Source organism: Bipolaris victoriae (assembly GCF_000527765.1).
Source record: "Bipolaris victoriae FI3 unplaced genomic scaffold scaffold_83, whole genome shotgun sequence".
Classification (NCBI taxonomy): Eukaryota; Fungi; Ascomycota; class Dothideomycetes; order Pleosporales; family Pleosporaceae; genus Bipolaris; species Bipolaris victoriae.
In genome coordinates, this window is record NW_014575309.1 from 20,803 (window position 1) to 38,824 (window position 18,022).

General features: G+C 51.7%; 10 protein-coding genes across 10 annotated transcripts; 4 read left to right on the forward strand and 6 right to left on the reverse strand.

The window, feature by feature from the left end:
* Positions 1-11: 11 nt before the first annotated feature.
* Positions 12-1,806, forward strand: COCVIDRAFT_40362 (hypothetical protein; the record flags this gene model as incomplete). Its single annotated transcript, XM_014698123.1, has 4 exons — positions 12-30; positions 208-665; positions 722-1,496; positions 1,565-1,806. 4 exons carry the CDS (start codon positions 12-14, stop codon positions 1,804-1,806), a joined length of 1,494 nt encoding a protein of 497 aa, XP_014553609.1.
* Positions 1,807-2,272: 466 nt separating this feature from the next.
* COCVIDRAFT_107164 (hypothetical protein) lies at positions 2,273-3,097 on the reverse strand (the record flags this gene model as incomplete). Its single annotated transcript, XM_014698124.1, has 1 exon — positions 2,273-3,097. One exon carries the CDS (start codon positions 3,095-3,097, stop codon positions 2,273-2,275), a length of 825 nt encoding a protein of 274 aa, XP_014553610.1.
* A 405-nt stretch (positions 3,098-3,502) lies between these two features.
* COCVIDRAFT_18509 (hypothetical protein) lies at positions 3,503-4,144 on the forward strand (the record flags this gene model as incomplete). Its single annotated transcript, XM_014698109.1, has 3 exons — positions 3,503-3,512; positions 3,626-3,874; positions 3,966-4,144. The coding sequence occupies 3 exons, from the start codon at positions 3,503-3,505 to the stop codon at positions 4,142-4,144; spliced, it is 438 nt and encodes a 145-aa protein (XP_014553595.1).
* A 677-nt stretch (positions 4,145-4,821) lies between these two features.
* COCVIDRAFT_40365 (hypothetical protein) lies at positions 4,822-6,624 on the reverse strand (the record flags this gene model as incomplete). Its single annotated transcript, XM_014698125.1, has 2 exons — positions 4,822-6,447; positions 6,502-6,624. The coding sequence occupies 2 exons, from the start codon at positions 6,622-6,624 to the stop codon at positions 4,822-4,824; spliced, it is 1,749 nt and encodes a 582-aa protein (XP_014553611.1).
* Positions 6,625-6,970: 346 nt separating this feature from the next.
* On the forward strand, positions 6,971-8,577 carry COCVIDRAFT_29183 (hypothetical protein; the record flags this gene model as incomplete). The annotated part of the gene is made up of 2 exons (XM_014698126.1): positions 6,971-7,510; positions 7,558-8,577. 2 exons carry the CDS (start codon positions 6,971-6,973, stop codon positions 8,575-8,577), a joined length of 1,560 nt encoding a protein of 519 aa, XP_014553612.1.
* Positions 8,578-8,996: 419 nt separating this feature from the next.
* On the reverse strand, positions 8,997-9,776 carry COCVIDRAFT_67311 (glycosyltransferase family 1 protein; the record flags this gene model as incomplete). Its single annotated transcript, XM_014698127.1, has 1 exon — positions 8,997-9,776. A coding segment is annotated over one exon (780 nt), but the record flags the coding sequence as incomplete, so codon positions are not given.
* Positions 9,777-10,328: 552 nt separating this feature from the next.
* Positions 10,329-13,303, reverse strand: COCVIDRAFT_18512 (hypothetical protein; the record flags this gene model as incomplete). The annotated part of the gene is made up of 4 exons (XM_014698110.1): positions 10,329-12,103; positions 12,155-12,592; positions 12,669-13,234; positions 13,290-13,303. The coding sequence occupies 4 exons, from the start codon at positions 13,301-13,303 to the stop codon at positions 10,329-10,331; spliced, it is 2,793 nt and encodes a 930-aa protein (XP_014553596.1).
* A 203-nt stretch (positions 13,304-13,506) lies between these two features.
* Positions 13,507-13,659, reverse strand: COCVIDRAFT_107177 (hypothetical protein; the record flags this gene model as incomplete). The annotated part of the gene is made up of 1 exon (XM_014698128.1): positions 13,507-13,659. The coding sequence occupies one exon, from the start codon at positions 13,657-13,659 to the stop codon at positions 13,507-13,509; it is 153 nt and encodes a 50-aa protein (XP_014553614.1).
* Positions 13,660-13,969: 310 nt separating this feature from the next.
* COCVIDRAFT_107141 (hypothetical protein) lies at positions 13,970-15,484 on the reverse strand (the record flags this gene model as incomplete). The annotated part of the gene is made up of 3 exons (XM_014698129.1): positions 13,970-14,115; positions 14,177-14,405; positions 14,456-15,484. 3 exons carry the CDS (start codon positions 15,482-15,484, stop codon positions 13,970-13,972), a joined length of 1,404 nt encoding a protein of 467 aa, XP_014553615.1.
* A 650-nt stretch (positions 15,485-16,134) lies between these two features.
* Positions 16,135-17,698, forward strand: COCVIDRAFT_107190 (hypothetical protein; the record flags this gene model as incomplete). Its single annotated transcript, XM_014698130.1, has 3 exons — positions 16,135-16,229; positions 16,282-17,574; positions 17,626-17,698. The coding sequence occupies 3 exons, from the start codon at positions 16,135-16,137 to the stop codon at positions 17,696-17,698; spliced, it is 1,461 nt and encodes a 486-aa protein (XP_014553616.1).
* Between the last annotated feature and the right edge of the window lie 324 nt (positions 17,699-18,022).

Consider the following 18,022-nt stretch of genomic DNA (forward strand, 5'->3'; position numbering starts at 1 on the left):
CAAACACCGCCATGTTTGGCAAGACTGAAAGTAAGTTCAGGGTTTCATGGCTACGGCGCCAAGTCGTCTCACTCCTCATCTACAAGGCTTGTCCCTCTGCAGATGAGTCGCCACCCTTTTTGATCGTTATTAGCCCGGCTCATGGCTCGTTTGGCTACTATGCATGTGCATCTGTTGGTGCTAGAGCCGCAGTCTGACCATTTGCAGAAGACCCGTCGTCCCCGGATCTGGACAAGCATGATGCCCTTCCTCGCTACGACAACAACCACGACGATGACTCTGAACATGTCACTTGTCCGCCCACCACCACCGACACCAAACTCATTGCCAAGATAGATCTCCATGTCATTCCATTTCTGTGCATCATGTACCTGCTGGCCTTTTTGGATCGAGTCAACATTGCCAACGCCAATGTCTTTGGCCTTAGCCAGGAACTTGACCTCAACAGAGACAACCGCTACAACACAGCCCTTGTCATCTTCTTCGTCCCGTACATCCTCTTCGAGATCCCGTCCAACATCCTGCTGAAAAAGATGAAGCCCCGCATCTGGCTGAGTATCTGCATGTTTGGCTTTGGACTTGTCACTATGCTGCAAGGCTTTGTTCAAAACTACGCGGGATTGCTGACTACCCGCTTTTTCCTCGGTGTTTTCGAGGCAGGAATGGTAAAGATAAATCTACAAAATCCATCTGGGACGTACACTGACTTTGAATCTACCAGTTCCCCGGCGCCTTCTATCTAATTGGAATGTGGTATAGAAGAAGTGAGGCTCAGAAGCGCTTCTCCTTCTTCTTCAGCTCTACTACCCTTGCTGGAGCCTTTGGAGGACTGCTCGCCAGTGCCATTGGCAAGATGGATCACATACGAGGTTATCGCGGATGGCGCTGGATATTTATTCTCGAGGGACTGTTAACCGTCGTGGTCTCGTTTGCATTCTTCTTTTTGCTACCTAATTTTCCCGAAGAAGTCAAGTGGTTGACGGAGCCTGAGCGCGCCTATGTCAAGCACCGCCTCCAAGTCGACCAAGGCCGCTCCGCCCGCGAGCGCCCCATCAAAGCGCGAGATGTCGCAAATGTCTTCAAAGACCCCAAGATTTTTATCGGTGGCTTGATGTATTTTGGCTTGATCGTACCCGCATATGGCTATGCATACTTTTCGCCCGCCATCATCCAAGGCTACGGCTACTCGCCCATCCAGACCCAGCTCCACAGTGTGCCTCCTTGGGCTGCTGCCTTTGGCTTTGCCATGCTTGTTGCGTATTTCTCCGATCGCCTCAGACATCGCTTCCTCTTTGCCATTTTCCCCATTTGCGTCTGCATCACCGGCTTCGCTATCCTCATTTCCGTGCACAACAACCACGACTTGCAGTATGCAGCTCTCTTCCTGGTCGCCATGGGAGCTTATACAGCCATGCCTGTTATTGTTTGTTGGTTCAATATGAATCTGGGTGGGCATCACAGGAGAGCTGTGGGCAGTGCGTGGCAGGTTGGTTTCGGTAAGTTTTGTCTTTTTCTTCTTCGTTTGATCCTTGTTTGCGCAAAACAAATCTGACATTACATACAGGCAACATCGGCGGAATCATTGCTACCTTTTCTTTTCTCAAAAAGGATGCACCAAAGTACACAAAAGGCTACTCTATCAGTATTGCTTTTGTAGTCTTGAGCGCGCTTAGCTGCACTGCGTACTTTGTCATGTGCAACTGGGCGAACCGGAGACGCAATAAGAGTGTGAGAGATGTGGGATTGACCGAATACGAAAAGACGGAAATGGGTGATTTGAACCCAGATTATCGATATCTACTTTAAATAGAGAGTCGAGCTGCTTGGATGAGGAATGAAAAAAGAACCAAGGTGAAAAATCTAAAAGGGAACAAAATTTGTAATCTAGCATGGAGGATATTTACATCTAGACTGACGGCCGATATGAAATGTAATCCTAGATAGGTATTCATAATGTATGTATCATTACCGAATTAATTCAAGTACCTTAACATATCATTTCACCTCTATTGGTTACACAAGTATATTATTTCATCACCAAGTCCGTAGGACAATTCCGTATCGACTACAGCTACGGAACTCCGACCCTGGCGTTTGGACAACCTCGGGGTTCTACAGTACCCGATATCCTGTGCTCCGCTCTATCTAATCCATGATTTGACGACTCACGGCGTTGAATGCGATAAATCGCCGTGCGGAGATGTTGCTTAATTCGTATTAGCAGACCGATGTATGTAAAAAAAAGAGAAGTACCATATATTCCCCCATATTTTCAGGTCACACTCTGCGCAGTGGTAATGCTATCCGAATCCACCCCCTCTTCACTTCCATGTCCCCAAATCTCCTTACTCTCACTCTCAACTCCTCTCATCGCCTTGGCCACCTCCTCCAACCTAACAACCACCTCTTGAACTCCCTTGTTCACCTTTTCAAAATACCGATCATTTTCCTCCCTCCTCTTCCGGCTAAGCTCGATGTCCTTCTCTGTCTCCTCTTCTAGCTTAATCCGATCAAACAATTTATCCCCCTTGCCCGTACCAACCCCACTCACCATACTCTGCGCCTGTACATCCGTAGCCTTTGTATCTTGCGACTTCTTCTTCTGCTGCTCGGGCGCCTGCTCGTCCTCTTCTGAGCGGGCCCACGCTCTCGCGAGCTCGATCTGGGCGCGGCGCAGCTCGTCGAGGGCGCGCGAGTGCTCGGAGCCGAAGACGGTCATGCCGGGGCCTTTGATGGCGCTGAGTTCGACTTCCTCGAGCGTGTTTTGCATCTCGGCCCATATTGCTTCGGCGCGCGACGAGGCTTCTGCGTCGGCTGCTTGGCTTTGTTGGCGCTGGCGCCGTTGGAAGGGCGCTGAGGCGTTTGTCGATACGGGGCTGAGGTAGTCGCCATCGCTGGTGGTGTTTGGGGGGAGAGGGCGCTTGGGGTCTGGCGAGAGCAGGGAGCGTTGGCGGACTAGAGGTGTTTTTGCTGGTGCTCGGGTCTCATGTAGTGATGTGTTGGAGGCATTGTGCGATGGTGGGCCAACGAAGAGAGCGGGCGCTGGCAGACGGTTTGTCTGTGTCTTGAAGATCTTCTTGTCATCCTTGGAAGACATGTTGGAGCATGCAGCGTGGATATTCACAGGAGCAAGATGTTGAAGACGAACGGTGATTGTAGCTTCACGCGACTAGGTATAGAAGCTAGAAAGGGCGCTGAGTGTCCGAATGTGAACACCAATTTCTCTTTTGTATTTTGTCGAAAGCTAGAAGCTAGTCAGACTCTAGAGCTATGCGCTTCGACAGAGAAGATGGCGTTCGGTGTTCCTGAAGTCCTCGGCCCAGCTCAATGACGATGGCCCGATAAGATAGCAAATACCCCTGCAGCCGCGCTAGCCACGACAGAAGCGACGCCAAGGCCCGTGCGCACACACGCTGGGTGAGATTTCTCCTTCCCGTTACTCTTCGACGTTCGCGATACTAACCATCCACTCACCAGCACATCACTCGTCAACACCGCAATCATGGGTAAAGGTATGCTTCCATCTCACCCAGGCCTCTCCAATCCGTCCAGATACCATTTTCCCCCTCCTCTCGCATTGCACGACACCATTGTGTACTTTGCAGCTGCTTACTCCATCCTCCAGGAAAGCCAAGAGGTCTCAACGCCGCCCGCAAGCTCCGCAACCATCGTCGTGAGGGACGATGGGCCGACCTCCACTACAAGAAGCGTCTCCTCGGAACCGCTTTCAAGTCTTCTCCCTTTGGTGGTTCTTCCCACGCCAAGGGTATCGTCCTTGAGAAGGTCGGTGTTGAGGCCAAGCAGCCCAACTCCGCTATCCGAAAGTGTGTCAGGGTTCAGTTGATCAAGAACGGAAAGAAGGTCACCGCTTTCGGTACGTTACACTATTCCAGGAATTGAGTGCAGCTACAGCAAAGCACCTGTGGCAAGCATGCATCCGGAAGACCCGGCTAACCCGGAAACAGTTCCCAACGATGGTTGCTTGAACTTCGTGGACGAGAACGACGAAGTTCTCCTTGCCGGTTTCGGTCGCAAGGGCAAGGCCAAGGGTGATATTCCCGGTGTGCGTTTCAAGGTCGTCAAGGTTTCTGGTGTCGGTCTCTCGGCACTCTGGAAGGAGAAGAAGGAGAAGCCCAGGTCATAGAGTACTGGCCAACAAGGAGTCAAGGAAGGAAATGAACGTGGACTACCAGCACGCCATGAACGAATGATGGAATCCGCGGATGGCCGCGGATGTTTACCGGAGTCTTTACATTGGGGATATCTGTGCTTCAACTCGGCATATGAAAGTCATGATATGCTGGAGGGTTAGATAGCAAATCTAACTCGTTCAAGCGCCCACTCGTTTGTGTGCCGCTACTGGAGTAATGCGTACTGCTTCACAATGCCTTGGTGGGGTAACGGGTGAATGGCTATTACCCGAGCGATTTATCCATGCATGTCGTGTGCAAACATGGAAGGTTAGCCGCGTACTGAATCAAGGCCCGATTCGCCATGCATACTTTACACATCTGATTCGTGGTCCTTGTAACTCCTAAACATGAGTATCACAACTTACATACAGATCCCGTCTGCGACTTTGATAACTCGGGCCAATGGAACATAAGGGAAAAAAGTGCCACTAGCTGCCGGGTATCTCAAACAAAACGCCAATCAATGCGTCCCGCCATCCCAAAGAGAGAGCAAAGAAAAGAAAAGAAAAGAAAAGAAAAACAAGAGGAAAATAGGCGTTCGCCAGTACCGAACCAAAAAAAAGTATCAATGATGCAAGCCAAGTCTCTCTCTTTCTCTGTGTATCTCTCTGTGTATCTCTCTTTCTCTCTACTTGGAGAACATGGCATTGAACGTATCCTCCAGTCCCGTATCTTTCATTGTACCATAGTAATCATACTTGAGTTTGGGGCTAGCAAACAGTTCTGCATCCCTCTTGACATTCTTGGGTACGCCCAGACCCTCTAGGCCTTGTGATTTGCTAGTCCCATCCGCGCCCCTTGTCTTCTTCTCTTCTTTGAAGAAGTTGGGCATGCTTTCTTTGAGTGGCGGTGCCCATACTCCGCGTTTCCATGGGTCGGGTTTTTGATTGGCGGCGAGCGAGGTGGGTGGTGCGGCGGGGACGCGGTGGCGGAAGGGATTTGGGTCTTTGCGGGCGAAGATGGAGTGCGGTTCTCTAGGTTTGGCCGAGGGCGAGGCTTGTTGCTGAGCAAAAGCTGGGCGCTTGGAGAATTGGTTGGATATGATTTCGGGGGGTTGAGCGGAGAAGCGACCTTTGGTTGGGGTCCAGTCCATGTCGTCGACGTCTAGGAAAGAGTTGCGTTGGGCAAAGGGAGTTGTGGCTTCTGTCGTAGCATGTGTGGTATAGGATGATTCAGTGAGGGTGGGTGATGGAGGGGCGGGAGAAGATTCTTGATAGCCTTGGATTCCAGATGCAAACGAATGTGCCATGCTATCGAAGAGGTCCGCTTGCGGGTGTGCAGGATGGTAGGAGCCCCTCCTTTCTTTCTTTGCGCTGCTGGGTTCGCTGAGGACGGGCTCTTGGGCTGCCTTGGGGAATGAGGGTGCGGCACCGTAGACTATGCGGACAGTCTTCCAGGTCAGGACGAAAGAGAGCGCGAGTACACTGGCCATAACTGTGTGAGTGTATCGGAAGCTCTGTAGTGTATCGCTGTCGACTGCGGTGTGCTGCCAGTAGTAGAGACTCGCAAAGCGGGATATGATGACGGCAGAGCGAATTGACCACAGTGACTTGAGTCCATGCATTCTGCCCGTGAGACTGTTCGTTTTGAGCTTCAACTTGGGGTTCCACCAGATGGTGAGCAGGTCGGCAAGGATAGCGTATTGCAACCATTTGACTATATACGGCGAAAGTACACAGATGTCGTCAACGGATCGCGAGCGAAACGCTTGGTGCAGACATGCGCTCCAAGCGAAGATCTGGTCTTCCCGAATAGTCTCATTGGGGACCATGAGTAACCCAGCGACATGCCAGAGCAGTCCCACCACTGTACTCAAGATGTAAGTCCACTCGGCTAGCGAAATAGCCCTGAGCGTCCATGCTTGTCGCGCCGTGTACACAACCGTGCGCTTTTCTTTGCTCGCTTCCATTATGCGCGCCAAATTGTCTGCTCTCGCTACATGGTTCGCATTTCGTATCTGGTTTTGGACCCGGGGCAAGCAGTTCTTACACACCTGTGGGTAGCGCTCCTCAAGCTCGATCTTGTAGTTATCGTAGGCTGCGAGGTATTGCTCATACTGTGGATCGTCTTCTTCCGGGATAAATTCGGCGAGCAGACTGGTGTATAACGTTTGGTTGTGTTGACACGCGTCGCAGAAGATGCTGTCGGGGGGAGCGGACATAAAGGGTGAGGGTGAGCGCGAGGGTATGTACTGAAGCACAGGCGCGGGGATAGCTGCAATCTCCTCTATTGGTGGATCCGTGATATTTCCGCGCTGGTAGAAAGTCAGTTGAGAAGAAGTCGCATATTTATGTCTTCAGCCATGTACCTCATCAAAGTGATTCACGGCGTCGCATTGCGGACAGCGGTATTTTTTGGGTATCTGGGAGACGCTTTCTCGCGACTGAACATTGCAGTAATGACAGCGCAGTCTGCGCCGTAGGAGCGGCATGTTGGCGACAAGGTCTGGAGGTTGATGGGATGGTTGATGTGGGTGGACGATGTCATCGGCCAGCTGGTTCAGGGTGGCAGAATGGCGACGCTGACACACCGCCCGGGACCGACGCGGAAATTTGGATCGCAGTATCGAAGGCACTGGTCACCACCAAGAGGGACGACTTCCCGCCAGCCCATCGCCGCAAGGACCAAGCCATTGAAGCGAGGCGCTTGCAGTGAACCCGAAAAAGTCGATTGACCCGGAAAATCCACTGCTAGCACCCGTCCACGCCCACTGCTCCATGGCTCGGTAGTCCGCAAACCCTCCCACATCCACGTCCATCGCCGCTATTCTACCCACCATGAGCCAATTAGTCGTCCGGCCAGGACGCAATGCCGCCCGCCAGGCCAAGAAACTCAAGGAAATCCGCAAAACGAAGAACGCAATCCAATGGCACGAGCGAGAGCGAAAGAAGCGACAAGAACTCATGCAGGAGCGATGGGAGTCCAAGCAAGCCGTCCTGCAGCGCATCATGTGGGAGAATGCAAATGTCAAGGGCGTCAAGAAACGTGCTCTAGCCAATGCCAAAGAAGATTGGAGGTTGGGTCCTTTGAGGCCAAACCGTGCCATCGGCCCAAATGCAGACAAGTACGGTGCTCTCACATCGTCTCAGATGCAGAAACCAGAAATCTCCGCCAAGACACAAAAGAACCGCAATGCTGTAAGAGAGAGGAAGGGAATGGAACTTGAGTATCCTCTGGTTGTTGATGACAAGAAATACTTTCCTATTGTCAAAAATGACCGTGTCGTTATTCTCAAGGGTAAAGATGCTGGCAAGATTGGTACTGTGCAAGATATCATCCCCCGGACTCACGAAGTTATTGTAAAGGACTTGAACATGGTTCGTATTCTTCCCTTGGGCCACGAACTCAGTCTGATACCTCTTAGCAATATTACGACTCCACTGTCTTCAGTGCTGCCAATGAGGACATGGGTCCGAAGCATCCAAACGAGGTGCCACTTCCTCTAGACCACGTTCGCCTTGTGATACCCTCTGAGATCAATCAAGGAGGTGTAAAGCGTTACAAGGACGTTATCGTAGAAAAGATCTTCATGGAGCGACACACAACCGGCATCGACCCCTACACCGGGACTGACTACGGCAGCTCAGAAATCCCAAAGGAACACCAGTACGACCCTCGCAACGGCCTGCCCATCTTCCATCGCTACATTTCAGGTACAAACCACCGGATCGAATGGCCATGGGAACGCGAGGAATGGACTGAAGATGTCGACGTCACGAATGAACAAAGCACAGGTAACCGCTCATGGCTGCGGAAGACCATGTCCACCATCGCTCAACCTTTCTCCGGCTTGGACCGCTGGCGAAGCAGCAACAAGCAGAGCAGAGAGCAGCAAGACCCGAGCGTGCTGAAGACAGACGATATTGAAGAAAACTTCACAAAGATCGAAAAGGAGCAACAAGACAGGTTCAAGACACAACCTCCAAGAAGCAAGGATCTCGAACTGCCAGAGGCATACGATGACGTAGACACAACGCGCAACATTGTTGAGAGATCAGAGTCCATGTCTTACATTCTCGTCTCCCCACCTTTCCCCGACACTCTCGGCGAAGAACTCCGCGGCGACATCCATGATCTCTCCATCAAGGCAAAGAAGGAACAGGATCCCCAGGCGCCGCGTGTCAAGATCACCAGGCACTCTGAACAGGCCGCACTCGCACGAGAGACTGCAAAGCAACAGAAGCAAGCTGCTGAAGCAATGAAGACGCCCATGCAATTGCGATGGGAGCTGGAGCAAAGGAAGAAAGCAGAGGCACTGAAGAAGCAGCCTCTTGTGGACCAGGAAACCCTGCTAGCCGCACTGGGCCAGCACATGCAGAAGAAAGCCGCAAAGCCATACCTAGGCAAGAAGCAGATTGCTTCTCAAAACCAGGACCTGGACTAAGGTTTTCTCCTTCAAGTGCACGGTTTGCAATTGTAGTCTCCAGGCAAAAGGAGAAGAGAAGATTTGTAACATAGAAAACTTCTGTACACATAGCCGCGAAAACTGAAAGCAGCAAATCTCAATCCAGGCCCTCTTTTGCATAGTACACATCGTCATCATAGTTTTTTTGAGGGGGGGTATCTTTCGCTGTGAAATGCACATCAAACGCCATCATCTCCCATGCATACCATCGTCGTTCCTGTAAATCTCCTGTCATATGCATACTTTCCTTGCATTCGTTATCACACCAGGACGCCCCAGTACTCTGCCCTCCTACCCGCACCTTCCAGCTCCTCCCACTGCACGAGGAACCGATCCACGACGTGAAGCAAGATCTTGCCGCTTAAACTGAGCGTCTTGACTCGTGCGAAACTCTCGATATACACGGTTTTGCACTTGCGCCTGCTTTCCGCGCCCTTGATGTTAAAGAAACGTATTATGAGGCTTGCGAGGATAACGATGACGGCTGTAGCTGGGCCGTTGGTGATGATCAGATCGGGGACATCGGCTGCGGCCGCTTCGTAGGGGGTTGTGGGTGCTTGGCCTGCGAGAAGCGGGGGTGCGCCGAGGAGCGGTGTGAAGCATGCGAATAGGGTGTATAGAGCGGAAAACGGGGTTGTAAGCAGTGACTGGTGGATCTTCCTTGCACGCGGTACGATGGCTATGTTGTAATGCTGGGGTCCTGTACATGCTGGGCTGTCATCTCCTCTTGTTGTATCCAGCACACGTGTCTGACCATTTGTATCCGTGACTTGCATCGTTGGTCTTGTTGCTTTGCCGTCACTCTCGTCTGCGTCTTGGCCATTTACCATCTTCTCTTGCGCCTTCTCTCTCTTTGTCGCTGCATCTTGCAAATCCTGCTCAAACTGCGCGGCGCGTTGTGCGGAGAAGGCATCACCGCTGCTGACTACATATGTTCTGTGTGTGTACTTTTTTGTGTCGAGGTCGCGGAGTAGGCATAGCATCTCGTGGGTGTGGCCCCCCGATCCGAGCACGATCAGCACGCGTGTTGCAAGTGGGCGCTTGCGCCGGAGTGGTCGCGTTTTTGTGCGTGCATTGGGTAGGATAGCGAGGAGGCGTAGAGTAAATGCGACTAGAAGGGTGGCGAGGGTTGCTATGAAGAACGAGAGAGTGTAAAGGGTAGATGGTGGGGGAGCCATTCTGGGAATTGCTATTGTGACGGATCGGATTGCCCGCGGTGGCCGTTGAGGCAATTATATTTGCAGAAGCTTGCACTGATTGCTCTTGAGGGCAGCTAGACGACTTGTGGTTTGCGAGACATCGTGGAGCATTGCTGTTAGCTTGGATTTGGCGTGCTGTTCATGCAGGTGAGAGGTGAAGTAGTCGTGGCCATTGGCCAATGGCTGGTCACGAACGGTATGCACATTCCGAACACGAGGTCACATGATGGCGTTTGGTAGTCAAGCATCCCCATGAACACCGACCCAAGGCATACAGTTCTGTGCATATAGTTCGCTTTCTCACGGCACGAAAAGCAATCTTCGTGTTTGTAAATCCCCAACATCTATCTCTTATGTAGTGAAAACTTGGTGTTGTGCACAAAAAGGACTACAAAGTGATCAAGTTTCATGTAATGATTCGAACCATTGGATATAATTTAATAAATCGCGTAGAGAATATATATACATGTACTGAATATGAAAATGAAGCATGAAGAATTGATAGAAGCCAGGTCTGCACCCTTGCCTTCCTCACGGAACACTTGCGCTGGCAACGACATCTTCCCAAACAGGCCAATACGCGTCTTCCCCTGGCTCATCCATCTGCCATATCAAGCTTGGGTTTCTTCTCATCACACCTTCGTTTTCTCTCTTCAAGCCGGCTAAGCGCTCACTCAATATTCTCATCTGGCCCACAACGCATCTTAACTCTCTGCCCCTTACTGTCGAAGGAGAGATCTCGCCTTTTAGGTCGGATAGCGGCCCCACAAGCCGTGTGAGTGTAGGCGGTAAGCTATATCGGAATGATGCTTCAACCCACGATGTGATGGCGAGGCGTGAACACAGGAAGGCGCTGAGAGCAGGAAGATAAGCGAGTGTATCTGTCGTGGAGGTGGCGGTAGAGTGGTGAGAAGATAAGGTTAGGGCGCGACTTAGGTGTATAGGCCAACAGAGCGCCGCATAGCGTAAAAAGGGGAGATGGGTATCGAAGGGTATGGTGCGAATACTGTTTGGTCTTGAGCTGCTGTTGCGTGGGTTGAGTGCAATTGGTGCTACAGCATGGTTGTTGTCACCGTCAGATGAGGATAACGACTTGTAGCCGCTATCTCCAGATGAGTTTGTTCGTTGGCTCGCGCCGCTACTGGCTGAAGCGGCTGGAGGTGTGGGTGGGTTGTGAGGGTGTAGTACGCCGAGTGGCTGCTTCGGTACGCTGTAGACAAGATAAGAAAGACAATCGGCTGCAAGGCGTCCGTGTACACCACTCTCGTTAGACAGACTGAACTCCGATGTATGAGAAGCAGAGGATTGGAGGAAGTCGCGCACGGATGCGTGGGCGAAAGAAACAGCATCGTTTGTGACTAGAAGAAGACCGCAGCTGAGCTCTTCCAACGCGTTGACGATATTCATCGTATGTGATGTCTCATTCTCGTCTGTACTCTGTATAGACAGAGCGGCTTGTAGCGCAGCTGAATCCAGGTGATGAATTCCATGAGACAACCAGCGGAAAGTACTAGCGATGACTCGCTTCTTCTGGGGCGAGTGACGCGCCAGCGCATCAATCATAGTGTGGTAGAGTGAGCCCAGCCCCTTCAACGACTGAACATTAAATAGAAGACCTAATCGTTCTTCTGGTGAAATTAGTGGTGACTGAAGCAACTTCAGAAGCATAGAGGCCCATAAAAACTCTCCATTTGCTGCTTGTGCGAATTGGGGAATCAGCGTTCGGTCCATGGATATGCCAAAAAATCCTTGGTCTGCCAGGCGGTTTAGCTCCGGTGTGAGGTAATTCTCAATGGACATGGCGTTATGTGAGCTTTTGAGAGAGAAAACGTGAGGGGCATCAGATGCCCACTTCTGGTATTCTAACGGTATCTTCAAGTCCGGTCTGCTGAACAAGATGACTCTCGCATCGGAACCTCTGCATAATCTTGCCAACAATCCCAAAAAGACTTCAGTGTTGCTGCATTCATCGATACCGTCAATCGCGATGTAGGTAGGATGTTGTCGCAAAAGTAGAGTCAGGACGTCTAATACCTCGTCTGTATTTGCATGTTCTCGAAACGAAGTTTTGCGTAGCAGCAGGCATACAGCATCGAGAGTAGAATGATCATTGCGATGCAACTGAAGCAGCTGGTTTGACAAGGATCGCAATGCATCGTCTGGATGATTATGCTTGGAATGTATGAGGCTGAAACGGTAGTGCGCGATTACAGGAGGCTCATCACAAATGTTAGGATCTTCAGCCTCAGCAGTAAGGTTCTCGATTACTGAATGGGATATGAAGGTTTTACCAAAACCAATCTGTGCTACATGATGTTAGTACTCGGCTCATGGGGAATGTAAGATTCTCAACGTACCTTGAACGAATAGCACCCGATGTTGCCAACTGTTCAACAAATAATCTGCATCGTTGGCTACTGCTTTTTCAAATGGTTGATCTCGCCATTTACAGTAGATTGAACTTTGCAAGAACCATGCACATGAGTCTGGGCTGTACTGTCTGGGTCGGCGATCGACTTGACTTGTGGTGGGCGAATTACAAAGCCAGTTTCGCGCTTTTTCCACCCTCCTCCATCGTTTGACAGCTCTTTGCCCTTCATGATCCAAATAGTCGCTGCCTCTAATTTGATCTTGATTTTGCAGAAAGTCAAGATAGTGCTTGCGATGATGTGCGATATCGGAATAGTTTTGAATGTCGTTTTGCGTCTCCTTCTCCAGCCATCTTCTGTGTTTGGCCAATCGGACTTCCATACGCGAAATGCGTGAGTCAAGCGGCCTCCATGACACTGTGTGAGCTGTATCAGGGGTTAGTTAGTCCAATGCACAATCGATTTACTGATACAGCCTTGAGGCGTGAATCTTGCAACGTACCTTGACTCCCTCGGCAGAAAACGTAGTAAAGTTCCAAGAACAGTTGCACAAAGTCGGCATAAACATAAGACATGAGTGCTGCTAAATGAAAGTCTTCGTCTTTGACATTGGAGTCCGGGGTGTTTGCACTGTAAGTCTCATATATTTGCTGATACGGAGGCAAGACATGCGCAATGGCTTCCAACATATCGGCGACCTTTTCAAGAAGAAGGATATAGGCACTGCTCATCTGCTTTTGCTTCAGCATAGTTTGCATCCAGCTGCGGTTGCATATTACCTTGATGACTAGTTGGAGCGCACCCCAGAACCAGCTAATCCATTCTGGTTGGAGCTTTATGCATGTGCTCAGAAGGTCGAAGTATGGCGCAAGAGTACGAATGAACAATGTAAGTTTCCGGCTACACACAACCACTCTCTGGTCTACAGAGCCGTTGTTGACTGATACTCGACGGAGCTCGTTCAACAAGAGCGATGCGTTTGCATCATTTTGGAAATGAAGTTGGTGTTCTTGCAGTACGGCGCTTTGTATGGCTGCCACTGCTTCATCAAACAACGGTGCGATTAGGCTATGATTTGGTTAGATTTTTTTTCAATTATTAATGATGATTGCGAGGGACTCACACAGAGTCGGCCATTGTTATGGCAGCGGGTCCTGGTTGCTGTGTGAGTTTTTGGATATTTTCCAATCAAAGCGCGGCCTCTTTCTCAAGAGCGGATGCATTGGCACAGATCAAAATACACTTTTTGCGGTGAAGGGGGGTGGCATTGTGGAGGCATGGTGGCGAAGAGGGCAGCGGCAAACAGATATAACAAGGCTTGGATTGCCATATGAACGGGCCTAAAAGCAGAGCAAATTACTGCGCTGTATGGAGCCACGGGAGAAGCAACGGGTGTCGTGGGGCTGAAAATGGTGCAAGAAGATAAGCGGAATGCGTAAGAGTATGGCGAGCGGAACGCTGCAGGCGCAATTGTCAAGTCTTGGACACCACATAATTAGTAGGCGTGGGGGACCGTGCTCAACAACGTGGGCGAGACGACAGGCCCATGCGACGGCTTGCACACGGCATGCCGGGACTCTTAACCGATGTGCGGGGACTCGGGCTTCACAGATGAGTAACAGCAATTCCCAAGCAACGCGTTATTCGACATCAGACAAGCGAGACAGCATGAACGGATAATCATCATGGGTATCACCTCAACAAGCTACATAGCCAACTGCTCGGCCTAGTCAACGGATCTATGGTACAAAGAGTATTAGAAGGCGGGATACTGTGAATGCCACCAAAATTGTGGCTACCTGATTACACGGATGCAGGCATGCCCAGCCGGAGCGCAAGCAGCGCTCGCACGTCGGTGACATATTGCAAGCCTTCGAGCAGTGGGATGAGATGCAGCAGGTCGTGATCTGTTGGGTCGCTGATCCAGCCTTCGATGGGAATGGCATTATCTAGTTTCGTCGTTAGTCACGGTACAACCTTGCAGACGCCCGAGCTGGGGGGACCTCTTACCTGGGTGGAAGACGTAGCTCAGGGGGCTGTTGTCAAGTATCATAACCTTGCTCAGATCTGGCTCGACCTGGGCAAGATCCTTGATGTAAGCCCCGTTGCGAACAGTGCAGTGCTGTCGGTAATATCGTCCTGCAAAGTACTTGCGCTCCACCTCCAGCCAATCAATGACGGGATCAGCATACTCTTGAACGGATGCGGTAAATATGATCAGGTTGTACCATTTGCTGACCTAGTTTACATGTTAGCTACGCCCTGGCAAGGCCAGGCAAAACTCCTTACCTTTTTCAAGAAGTCGTCGCAGTACGGCCGCTTGTGGACGTAGTACAAGAGCGGCACCTGGGGACCAATAACCTGTCCATCCGCGCCGATAGATGCCTGCAGTTTTACTTCTACCATGTGACCAGTCTGAAAGCGGCCGCCATTGACTATACTGTGAATCAAAGTTTCATCAAGATCAATGATGAGTGTTTTTTGGTGTGGACCGACGGCCGACGTGCCTTTGGCCGAGTAGGATGGCTGACGCCGTGGCACCAAGGGGCGCGGGGGCTGAGGCGCTCTTGGGAATTTGGTCAATTGTTTGGACGATGCGGTTGCCGGGCCGGTGGGCGATTTGAGCGAAGCAGCGGCCTCGGACGAAATGGAGTTGCTTTTGGAAGACTGTGCCTTTTTTGCTGCCTTTCGTTGTCTCAACACGTCCTCGTTGTGGTGCAGTGTAATGCGGATCGACCGTTTTGCGGGAGCGATTTCGTCTGCGCGCGATAAGGCACTTGACTTGGAGCGCGTGTGTTGCGAGGGGCTATCCCAGTCTCCGCCGCGCGAGGCAGGTCTTTCGGTCTCCGAGTCGGATGTCATGGCGGTGGACGTGGATGCGATAGATAGGGAGCGCCGCGAGGGTTGCATGGTCATGGGCTGGGCAATGCTCGAGCTGCGACCTTTGCGCATGGCCTTCTCGTTGCTGTCGGTAGCGGCCGAGGCTCGCGCTGCGTGTGCGCCTACTTTCTTCCGGCGTCGGCGTGTAAAGGTGCGCGAAACGTGATACACAGGGGCTAAAAAGGAAAAGTGGCCGTCCTCGTAGTAGAAGCAGGCAATCAAGTACTGGCCGGTATAGACAAAGGGGGTCGCCAGCACGCCCACGATGGCAGTGAGGCCATCGGATAACAGCTGCGGGTACAGCCACCGTCTTCGCCGCGTCGTGTCGTCGTAAGGTCCCTTCTGGGATTGTTGGAGGAGCGGTGATTTCTCGTTGGATCCGGATGCGACGGCTTCCGTCGTCGAGGAACCGGAGCCGTTGCTCCTGTCGGCGCCCATCTTGCGCGTCTCGCTCTATGCAGCTACTGCACTCGCATCGTCAGACCGAGTCGAAGGAGAGGGCTGGGGTGCGCGAATGGCGAGGATTGTGGGGTAGCGTGATGGCCGGGGGGCTGTTGCTCCTGCTGCTGCTTGCTGCCTATGTCTTTGTTCGCAGACGGGAGTGGCGCTGAGATGGACGAGCAGTGGGAAGACCATACAAAGCCTGCTGGGCCGGCGAGGGAATCTCTATGCTGACGCTATGAAGTCTAGAAATAAGGCCGAGGCGAGGATGGAGAGGCTACAGACGGTTATGTATGTAAGCAGGAAAGGTTGGGGATGATGCCAATGACGACCGAACAGCTGGAGAAGGGCCGTGGCCAATCGGAACACGCATAGCTCAATTTGGCGACGACTCATAACTTGGGTTCACGCAGTCTTGAACAAGCAATATTCCGCTACTGTGCCCCTTACGCGACACAAGCGTCTGCAGTGTCTAGATCGCCTGAGTCTTCTGCTTCTAGACATCTTTTTGCATTTCCCAAGGAAAAAGAACTGCACCAACAACTGAACAGTCATCCAAGAGACACCCCCACCACCCCCACATACGCGCGCTATACACTTCGAAATCTTGAACAACACCACCTTTTCAGTGTGCGGGAATTGCCAGGATGCAGGGCGCTACCATTCAGGCACCAGGCCTATCCACATTCCTCAAGTCGCTCAAGAGCACGCCGGTAGATGCCTCGGTTGAGCACTTTACTTCGTTCGTTTCTTCATGGCATAGTGCGAAACTACAGCTGACCGGTCTACGATAGACTCCTCAAGCGCCGCCAGATTCGAAACTCAAGACCTTGCGCCATTGCGACGACAGCCTTGCTACTGCGCGTAGTGGGCGAGTTCAAGGGAAGAGACGCTGCTAAACTCATCGAGCGCATCAAGCAAGTCGGCCGGCGACTGACGTCAGCCCAACCAAGAGAAGTTGTAGTAGGAAACATCGTGCGGCGTGTACTTGGGCTGGTACGTGAAGTCGTCGACGAGCATGCGGATGGACAAACACCTACGGGGAGCGACCGAGGCAATGCGACACCACACGCCCACGCCTCGCACGATTCGCTTCACAGGCCAGCACTTCAGTCGAGCATATCCACCTTTAGCCCTCTCAGACATGCCGTAGCAGAGCCCATGCCCGCAGGCGGCTTCACAGACAACGCTTCCGATGCCAGCGAACCCTCAAGACGGCCCCCGCTGCTCACCTCGCACACTTCGTACGCACCGGCATCAGCTGCACCTCTAGTACACTCGCTCTTCGGCCTCTTCTCCCAACCAGCAGACACACCTTCAGCTACTAGCACACCGACAGGGCAAGCATCTCCCACTGGTAGGAGCAACCTGACTGCGCTCAATCTCGAGCGACTTGCAGGCATGGAGCGAAGTCAGAATCTTGATCTCAAGGGTGAGGTCATGGAGGGCATACGAGAGTTGCAAGACGAGCTGGAAACATCAGACAAGCAAATTGCCGAAGTTGCCCTCGAGCACATCCACGCCAACGAGATCATTCTCACTCACACTGCCTCCACAACCGTTCAAAAGTTTCTCTTGTTCGCCGCACGAAAACGAAAGTTTACCGTTGTACACGCCGAGACGTATCCTGACGACCACACTGCTACACATGGAATCCTGCTTACTGGCAAGAAGCGCGAGGCCAACCCAGGCGATGATGAGGACGATGACAAGTGGAAGCCACTCACTGACGCCGGCATCCAAGTCTACGTCATCCCAGATTCGCACGTATTTGCAATTATGTCGCGTGTCAACAAGGTCATTCTAGCTACACACACAGTTCTGGCCAACGGTGGTCTTGTTGCAGCCGCTGGAGCACATATGATTGCAAAGGCAGCCAAGGAGCATCAAACACCAGTGGTAGTGCTTAGCGGTGTTTACAAGCTCAGCCCTGTTTACCCTTTCGACATTGACGAGCTCATCGAGTATGGCGATGCTGGCAGTGTAGTGCCTTTCGATGACGGCGAGTTTGTAGACAAGGTTGATGTTGAGAATCCGCTCTACGACTACGTCCCTGCGGATCTTGTGGATCTCTACATTACCAACCTGTAAGCTGCCCCCTGCATTTATTTGATTGGATCAATAGCTGATTATTACAGTGGCGGACACGCACCTTCATATCTCTACCGCATTGTCGCAGACCACTACCGCTCTGAGGACATCACTTTGTAGTTTACAAAAAGTGATGGCTGACGCTATCACACCGCTGATGAGAAGGCAAAAGTCTCTCATCAGCCACGGCGCAATTGTTGAAAAGTAACTAGTACCAACAGCCGTTGCCACAGGCATGCCCCAGCGTCCCACGAGTTATATCCTATTCCATTTCCCAAGGAAACCAATCAAGACACGCAGTTGATGCACCCAACACTGTGCCCCCATGCCTATTCGTGTACTCCAATGTCCTACCTATGTGTGCGCCCCGAAATAGAATAACATAGTCTACACACCCGTCCTGCAACATACCCGATTGGCCCGCCCTCCTTCGTGCCCTTTTTT